Source organism: Tachysurus fulvidraco, chromosome 18 (assembly GCF_022655615.1).
Source record: "Tachysurus fulvidraco isolate hzauxx_2018 chromosome 18, HZAU_PFXX_2.0, whole genome shotgun sequence".
NCBI classification, from domain to species: domain Eukaryota; kingdom Metazoa; phylum Chordata; class Actinopteri; order Siluriformes; family Bagridae; genus Tachysurus; species Tachysurus fulvidraco.
In genome coordinates, this window is record NC_062535.1 from 6,281,956 (window position 1) to 6,291,708 (window position 9,753).

The window sequence follows — 9,753 nt, forward strand, 5'->3', positions numbered from 1 at the left end:
TCCTAAAGAACCTTCAATACATTCCCAGATCAGATTCTCAGCATGATGGAGTCTCCTGCACTGACTGCTTACCAACTTCCTAGTGAAGCTTCAGCACTTTTCCTCGACTTCACTTCTGTCTCCACAGAACGTTTAAAGGACAAATCGGTTTTCTTTCAGTACTTTCTATACACAACAGGGCACACAGCTCTAGGCCTCTATGGGTATGGATCAACAAGGTGACAGTAAAGACAGTCACATCAGTAGCATTGGCACCTCCATACTGGTGTAGTCCATGCTTTGGGCAGTGCTGGCTTAAGTGATTAAGGCTCTAGGTTTCCGATAGGAGGATTTGGGTTCAAGCCTCAGTACTGCCAAGCTGCCACTGTTAGGCCCTTGAGTAAGGCACTTACCCCTCTCTGCTCCAGAAGAAACTAATTCCACTGTGCTGTAATGTATATGTGGTGGTGATAAAGGCTTCCATGCCCCATTTCATATTCACTATTTTTACTTTTATTGCCACGTGGGTTAAGATTTAGACACAAGGAACAAATGTGGTTTCTTCTTCTCAGGGCTTCTTAAGTCCCTACATCTCAACATCACTTCATCAAACAGGTCCTTCATCTTCAGAACTACATCTTGGGTCAGGTTTGTCTTAAACCGGTGGGAGCCAGACTCCATGAACACCACCACCATCACTGCCACTCTGGACCTTTGGGGGCTTGAAGACACACACTGAGGTCTAACGTGCTCACGACCATCATTCCGTCTTTACTTAACTCTTTCAGTCTGAGTCCAGCTATCTGTCAAAAGTTCTTCAAAAAAGTGTTTATGGTCACAAATTCCCCAACACTTCAGCTACACAAGATAAAGGTTGTGTGAATGTGTTGTAAAGCAAGGACAGGACATCAGTGTCATTGTTATTATTTATTGTTTGTGATAATGTTTACTGGAAGCCAAACGCTGCTTTTAACTCCCACTTGAGTCACATTGATTTTTTTTGGGACGGGGACAGGATTCCAGGAACACAGAGGATTTCAGTCTGTAGCGTAAGTGTGTCCTCAGTATTCACCGTCTGGTGATGTCACTCTTGCTGAAGCGCAGGATGGACAGCTTTTCTCTTCCCGCCTGACGAGACAGATGCACCGATCCTCTCAACCCGGATTCAGCAAGCAGAGACATGATCTCCTCTAGACGCAAAAGCAGAACAGACCGCAACATTCACACTAGTTTAATATCACTGACGGGAAGAAAATCAGTGTCACACTATAGGGCTGTTCACACTGCACTTAATCCTAGATTAAACCTCAGTAGAGGAAATCTTTTAATTTAGCCGAACGTGTGCAGTGTGCAACAATGTGGGGTTAAAATGTTACCTAAATGTCTCAGGACTTGTACGAGCTGAAAATAAAACCATGACAATCAGTGTGATATGGTGAAGAATCAGTCTCGTCCTTAACGTTAAGCTTTGATGAGGCTTGTGCTCGGTGTGAACTCGGATTGTTCTCACCTACCTGGATTGTTATCTGACACTGTAACAAGGTAGAACAGGCCCTGTTCTGATAATAGCTGTGAAACCATGGGGAATAATCTGTCCATCACCTCCCTGCCTCTCTTTCCTCCTGCCCAGGATGCCTCAATGCCATGACTTCCCACCTGTGCACCAGAATTCAACAATATTAGACAAAACGACTCCGTATAGTTCAGTATTAGTTAATGCTTTCGGTTCATTTCAGTCATATTTTCAAGGGTCTTTTTACTGTGTTTACAAAAAGATCAGAAATGACAATGGGAAAATATGTGGGTCGTGTTGCTTTATTGGATCTCATGCAGCATTCGAATAAACACATCTGATATGTGACGAGGAAAAACAGAGAAAACAGCCTTTTAACTCGGAATTCCTACTTGTAAACTGGGCGATCTCCTCGACCAGGAGTGTTGCTAGGGTTGGGAGGGAAGAGTGGTTTAGCCACATGAGACTATGACTCACCAACAGTTGTATTATTATTACCTCATGAATGAATGAATGACGACTGCCCAATGGCTGTATACTAACAACAGTGCCACCTGTTGACAGGAATAGGTACTGTTCTGTTCTGTTCTATACTGGATTTTTGTACTGTATTCGGGACGGGATTCTTGTAGTGGAAAGTCTTGCGCTTTATTTGTGTTGTCGACCAGGGGCTTTTGACAGTACATGAGAGTCTTATGCCCCCGAAGCCCCAGCATCACAACTCCGTTGTCCTCAACCCCAAGCTCAGTAAGTGACATTCAATCATCAGCAAGCAAAGGAGGATTTCTTTCCATTAAAATAGATACGCTGTATATACACAACTATTTGCTTTAGAGAAACTAGACATATTTCTTTTTAAACCTAGGACACGTTTATTGCGACATCACAATGTTTTTTCCCTCACCATTTCGTAGGGCACTATGCCACAGGATTTACTTCCCACTTCTGATGTAAAGTCTTACACAGCACAAGAATGCCACAGCCAGAGTAAGCACAACGGTATTACACACATTAGTGAGTCTTACCTCCACAGTTGGGGTCACTACATATGGAGGGTTGAAAAGAAGAACATCGACCAGTCCGTTCAATCTGGGCAACAGACACTCGGTCTGAGGAACAGCAACAACAACAGAAAACAAACATGCACATCAGTATTAAGTAATAATGAAGTAGGTATACTTGTGCAAAAGAGAAGAGGAACTGGCAGAAAAAGAGCTCTAATGGGTTACATTATAAAGAAGAGGTCATGATAACTGCAGACTTCTTCATGTGTTGGATATTTACAGTATCTGTTCGAAGCTGAATGAATCCTGCATGTGTAAAACACGTGACTGCTTCGGCAGCTTTTTCTTGACGGTGGGCTATAAAGGAAGCATGGCACCGGTTGGATGTATTAAGCGAATAAAGTCCTTTCTTGAGTCCGAATGATTGTCAGACCTTCAGATTCTGAACAAATAAATAAATAAATTAATTGCCGTTGAATATAATGCATACGACTCGGTGATGTCGACTTGGCTAATACATGTACGTACGGTTCACTGTCCTTCAACAAGTAGAGAAAGAAGAAAGAGAATCAGTGTGTTTGAAATGTCTGTAGCACTTAAACAAGTTGTATGTGTTGTTTTTAGCACTACTTTAGCACTGAAAAACTACTTTATACACATATACACTATTTCTTTTTAATTATTCATTCATTTATTTATTGCATTCATATCCAATCTAATGTGCACTAAGGTGTGAAAGACATTTCTTGAAACTAAAATCAATCATATCATTAATCGTAAAACTAAAACGTGTCTCTTAAAAATGCTGATTTTATATGAATGTTTTGAGTGAATGTATGTGGACTTTGCAACACGCTGGATCTTGTTTACACAAACGTTCCCGGCGCGTATTGTGCGGAGCCCCGCCCACACCTCGGCTACTCAGACCACATCTCTGTTATGCTACTTCCAGCATACAGACCACTCGTCAGACGCTCTAACCCGATTCTGAAGCAGGTGAAAAGCAGGAGCCACCTCTGCTCTTCAGGACTGTTTTGAGTGCACTGACTGGAACATCTTCAGGGAGGCGATTCCTTCAACCAATGGCGATTCTGTCAACTTGGAGGAGTACACGGCATTAGTGACCAGCTACATCGGCAAGCGCATTTGATGACAAATCCTGACTACGTTTTACAGCAGGACCATTTAGAGCATCCTGAGCAGCTGCATCACTGTCTGGTATGGGAACTACACCATCCTGGATCGCAAGACCCTGCAGCGGATAGTGAGGAAAGCTGAGAAGATCATTGGGGTCTCTCTTCCCTCTATCATGGACACATCTACACCACATGCTGCATCCACAAAGCCTACAGCATTGTGGATGACCCAACACACCCCTCACACACACTAATCACCCTCCTACCGTCTGGATAAGGTACCGAAGCATTCGGGCCCTCAAGACCAAACTGTGTAACAGTTTCTTCCCACAAGCCATCAGACTATAATGTAACCTAGTGAACCAGAATTAATGTATTCAATGATAGAGATTTAATCACTTCTGTACGTCGCTCTGTATAAGTGCGTCTGCCAAATGCTGTAAATGTACAACTGTCAACTGTATGGACTGCACAGACCCACACCAAATACACACGCTTCCAGTTTACATCCATGTCTACAGTATATCAAACACTTTACATGCAAACTGTTTACATGCTGTTTTTGCTCTTTGCATAATACTTTACAATGCCTCATGTAACTGCTGCTATAATACTAATGTGTTCATTCCAGTATTTCTGCAGATGTATTATTGTTTGAACATACAGTATTTACACCAGTCAGGGCTGCTGTTGTGTATTGTCTTTTGTGTATTGTCTTGTATTTTTTGTTTGCCTGTCTATTGTCCTGCACTGTCTTGTCCTGCACTGTGTACACCAGGTTGCACAGACACACTTTATGTGGCTAGGACTAACTTACTAAGTCCTTAGTCCTGTCTTTGTTCTATGTAGCCCCCTGGTCCTGGAGAAACGTTGTCTCATTTCACTGTGTACTGCAACAGCTACATATGGTTAAAATGACAATAAAAGCTTCTTGACTTGACAGACTTGTGGCGCCACCTCCTGGTGTAATGACGTAACATACGGTAAGAGACGCTGAACGGATCAGAAAACGGATCTGTTTGGTGTAAGGAATCAAAAGATTCGAGTCACTGGGATGAATTCAAATGACCACCACTAAGAATCATTCACTTTACCGAGCAAACGCACTAAAATGAACAACCAGAATGAAGTGTATGTCAATATAAACAGACATAACTGTTCATCTGTACATGACAGGGAATATGGAAGTGGCTTGTAGCTCTACTATAAAACGTCAAACAAAATTAAACAGCCTAATAATAGCTTAGCTTTGCTTTCAAATCTGAGTAATTTACTTCAGGGACACAAAAAATGCTTAATGCATAAAAATGCTGATCACGCCATAGGCATCTCTCTGATGATATTGTGTTGCAGTACTGAGCAAAACATGCTTAAACATTTCTAGCCGAATGGTCTAAGAGCAAGGAAAGCGGAGAGAGTTAAGTGTATCTCACCAAGTCAGTTATAACAGGCTGCAGGTGGAGGTTGTTGCGGCGAGACGTCTCCACTGTGCACTGAGCTGCTGCCGGGTTCAAGTCAGTGCAGCTGCACAGAATATAAACAAGACAAGGCACAGTGAAAGCATGCACTCACATTTACCCAGACTGAGTTTTATATGCCCCTGCAGAGAAAACAAATGACTCTCTGGTGCGTCTCAAACAGGCCGCTGATCAGAGAGTACGGAGAAAATCCCAGAATGCACCGCAAAAAACAGGATGGCACTAAAAAATATGATGTCATTTCCTGTAAAGTCACTGAGGGGAAAAAATGGTGGACAAACCAAACGCTCAGCCAAATACAAATACAAATTCGAGCAGCTTGTTATCAAAGGAGTTTTTCCTCACCACTTGCTAATTACAGATAAATCTAAATTTAATGATGAACATTTTTATTCCAGATTCTGGTTACATTCTACAAATGGTTTGTTTGACTCTAACGATATTTAAGTGTTTAAATGATTGTTGTTGTTTTTTTTATATAATCCTGCATGACCCTAGTGTCCTACAATCCTAGGACTCCATTTCTGGAGTTCTTTTCAGCTGTAAGGTTTTGCTTTTGTTTTTCTTTTGACGAATGAAGTCACATGCTGATATCAAATTAAATAGCGATCACACGATCGTGCACATACTCACAGATATAACGCTTCAGCTCCGGTTAGCGATGCCAGAAAAGCTGAGACCACACCTGAGCCACTGCCGACCTCGAGGCAGACAGCAGGTCTGAAACACAGACAACAATCAGATACTGCATCAGTTCCACAGGTGGAGAGAACATGAGCTCACTCTGAAGTTAATGTTTGTTGCTATCAGTGCAGAAGTACTAGTGCTCACAAGTAACCATGCTCAATCCTGACAGCACAAATCTGTGAGCCATCTTCAATAAATTCAATACCATTTTATTTGTAAGGTGCTTTTAACAATGCACACTGTTTACAGAAATTTAAAAAATTAGAAACCTTGAGACTCAAAAGAAACCTCATCCTCATCGGGGTGATACCTGAGAGTGGGATTATAAATGATGTCGTTTCTACAACTGAATATAGTCCAGTGGAGTTGTGTGAGAAGTTATAAGTATGAGCATCAGCATGATTTCTGAATTCACTAAAACCTTCCTGATAAAGTCATCAATTGTTCAGTGATGAAGACTTGAGCGCAAAACCGACCGCCGCAACAGCAGTTCAAATACACTGCCAAGGTCTCCATGTGGTTGTATCCACTGCGGTGCCATAGACAGACAGACAGAGGTTTGGGTTAGAGCACAGGGTCAGCCGGGATACAACCCTCCTGGAGCACAGAGCCTTACGGGTCTTTCTCAAGGGCCCAACAGTGACAGCTTGGCATTGCTGAGGCTTGAACCCTGATCCTCTAATCAACAACCCAGAGCCTTATCCACTTGAGCCGTGTATCATGTATCTCCTGGTAGCCCACTCTCATCAAATTCACTTCTCAGCAGACAATAATACATCAGTCTCAGTCTAATGAGCTTCATAATCAAGCTAAATGATGCAAACAAATGGAAAACGTTCATAACCTGTTAGAGACAATGTGGTTGTGGAAATGTACCCTGTAACGTACCTTTTTTAGTGAACTGACCTCACTGTCCTTAGAATTTCCCTTCAAATGTAAGTATTCCACAAGCCCTAAGGCTCCAAAGTTTATTCAGAACCTAAACACTACACATATATATGCAGGGCTCTCAAGTTTTGAAGACAGGCGAGCGTGACATCTACAACATCTACAGCATGACATCGACCCCCCCCCCACCAAAAAACAACAAACAAACAAATAAAACAAACAAACAAACAAATAAATGGGGGAGTAAGGATCACTGACCGCAATTTAACCAAATGTGTGTGTGTGTGTGTGTGTGTGTGTGTGTGTGTGAGAGAGAGAGAGAGAGAGAGAGAGATGACGTACTGGTGTTGTTTATTGTAAGTGTTTGTTGCCTTTTTGTTTGCCTTTATCATTTGTAATGTTGCTGCCATTTCTTTCTTTTTTCTTTCTTTCTTTTTATTTTTATTATTTATTTAGCACACATTATACAACTGACGTTGCCCAAGGTGCTTCACAAACAGTCATAAAAAACACTTAATTTAAGAGTAGTGTACAACCACAATACATTATAAGAAAAATAAAAAAACAAGCAGACATTAAAACAACAGAAAGCTATCCTATCACTAGCTAAAACCCAAAAGGACAAGCCCCCTCAGACTGCCCCCCATGCTACCTCTAATAAAACAGTTCGGCTCAAGCCCAGCCATTTTTAGGGTCATGATTGAGGACAATGTCCCGTCCAGAGACAAGCTGTTTCGTGTTAAGGTTCTGTTCAAACCGACCAACGAAAATACCCTCTCTAATAAATATGTTTTTTTTTACGGGTTGTCGCATTAAATCTTACCCAGATAGTGCTATTTTCTGATTGGCTATTGTGTAGCCTCTTTTTTTAATTGGCTGATAAGCGTCAGGCTCGACTAAGAACTGAGACAGCGGTGCGGACAGATAAATTGTGGGCACTGCGACATATTAAATATGACAAATAGTACGTTTTTCTGCATGAGAAATGCGATGTGTGGCGGGAGAGCGTGACAAAAGACCAAAATGCGTGACTGTCACTCTCAATGCGTGACACATGACAGCCCTGTAAAACAAAGCACTGCTTGACCAAGACACAACTGCAACTGTCACAACTGGCTGTTTAATAAAGGTACATTTACTACAGGAGCAAACAGAAATGAAACACTCACTTGCTTCGCTGCAGCAATTCAGCATCCTTCTCCAAGCTGTCAATCAAGAGGAAAGAGTCTTCTGCTGGCTCATATACCTCTGAGAAAGGCCCACGACCAGCATGGGAGTACAGAGGAGTCGGGTACATCAGCGCGGCATAGCTGGAGGACACGGTCCTTTATTAAAAAAAAAGTTCTGTCATATTATGTGGTCATACCAAAAATGAACAAATTACTAGAAACATGAATGTGAAATTCTTCAATTATTATTTAACTCCAGTTAATCTAACTGGCTCAGTCACCTGCCCTTCTCTTATTTTACTTATTCATTCATCTTCTCTTATTCCAAAAAATGACTTGGTTCTATTGCTTTTTCTCAAATTTTCTCAAAACTAAAATATACTTAAAACATCATCATATTCGATGCAGCTGGAATATGCCCAAAAGTTGAACTTGTATTGACCTGGATTTTACTTTTTTACTGGATTTTATTATTTTTATGCAAAAATAATAATAATAATAATAATAAGCACACCGAAGTGTAACCAACAACTGATGTAAATTTTTCTGTCTTGTCTGTATTGTCCTGCACCGTCTTGTCCTGCACTGTCTTTTCTGTCTTGTCCTGCACTGTCTTGTCTTGCACTGTTTTGGGCTGCACTGTCTTGTCTGTCTTGTCCTGCACTGTCTTGTCCTGCACTGTCTTGTCTTGCACTGTTTTGTCCTGCACTGTCTTGTCTGTCTTGTCCTGCACTGTCTTGTCCTGCACTGTGTACACCAGCTTGCACAGATGCACTTTATGTGGCTAGAACTACTTAATTATGTCCTTAGTCCTGTCATTGTTCTATGTAGCCCCCTGGTCCTGGAGAAACGTTGTCTCACTTCACTGTGTACTGTAACAGCTATATATGGTTGCAATGACAATAAAAGCTACTTGACTTGTCTATAGCACCCAACCTGTATATCTTGTCTATAGCACGTTGATCTGTATATCAACCTGTTCATGCTGTAAACACTCTACATCACTCATTACTGTGAGGAGCCTCTGTGATGTTCATTAGCAATAATTATGACCTGTGTTTTTGTTCACTTTAATGTAATTAAGCACAAATAACATGAGAACATTTCTCTCAGTACTTCTCTAACCACTGGGACAGTTACAATGTTTACAGTGTTTACTCTTTCTGCTTGTACAAAACTCATACATGAAGATATACAGGAAGGGAAACTTACTGAATAAACACAGTATCCGATAATAAACACAATATCCGATAATAAACACAATATCCGATAATAAACACTGTAACCGATAATAAACACAGTATCCGATAATAAACACTGTATCCGATAATAAACACAATATCCGATAATAAACACTGTAACCGATAATAAACACTGTAACCGATAATAAACACAATATCCGATAATAAACACTGTAACCGATAATAAACACTGTAACCGTATCGTACCTTCCCTGTTTTTCACAATTGTAATGTTCGCCCACGTGCGCGCCTTCCACTTCCGGTTATGGTGCATTGTGGTAGTTGTAGTTTCCCTTGAAAATATCTGTACATTTCATACGTAATAAAAGCATAAATATGTATTTAACAACCAAATAATAATAATAAATATTATCATATAGACAAATTGTCTAGATATTTGAACACTATTATTTATGAGTTATTTTTTGTTTAAATTTTTAATATTTAATATTATACAGCTAATTTAAAATATACAGGAAATAAATAGGATTTAGAATAAAAACACAAACACACACACACACACACACACACACACACACACACACACACACACACACACACACACACACACACACACACACACACACACACACACACACACACACAACCACAATATATGAAACACAACACGAAATATGAAAGCATGTATTTTAAACAA

General features: G+C 40.7%; 1 protein-coding gene across 2 annotated transcripts; it reads right to left on the reverse strand.

Moving 5' to 3' along the window:
* Positions 1-893: 893 nt before the first annotated feature.
* On the reverse strand, positions 894-9,441 carry n6amt1 (N-6 adenine-specific DNA methyltransferase 1). Of its 2 annotated transcripts, none has more exons than XM_027156212.2 (7): positions 9,303-9,441; positions 7,855-8,010; positions 5,744-5,830; positions 5,066-5,156; positions 2,518-2,601; positions 1,494-1,635; positions 894-1,169 (listed from the first exon to the last, which is right to left on the reverse strand). In XM_027156212.2, the coding sequence occupies exons 2-7, from the start codon at positions 7,980-7,982 to the stop codon at positions 1,048-1,050; spliced, it is 654 nt and encodes a 217-aa protein (XP_027012013.2). In that variant the 5' UTR covers positions 7,983-8,010; positions 9,303-9,441; the 3' UTR covers positions 894-1,047. The 2 variants fall into 2 exon arrangements, with proteins under 2 accessions (XP_027012013.2, XP_027012014.2); XM_027156213.2 differs by lacking the exon at positions 9,303-9,441 and adding an exon at positions 9,067-9,176.
* Positions 9,442-9,753: the final 312 nt, after the last annotated feature.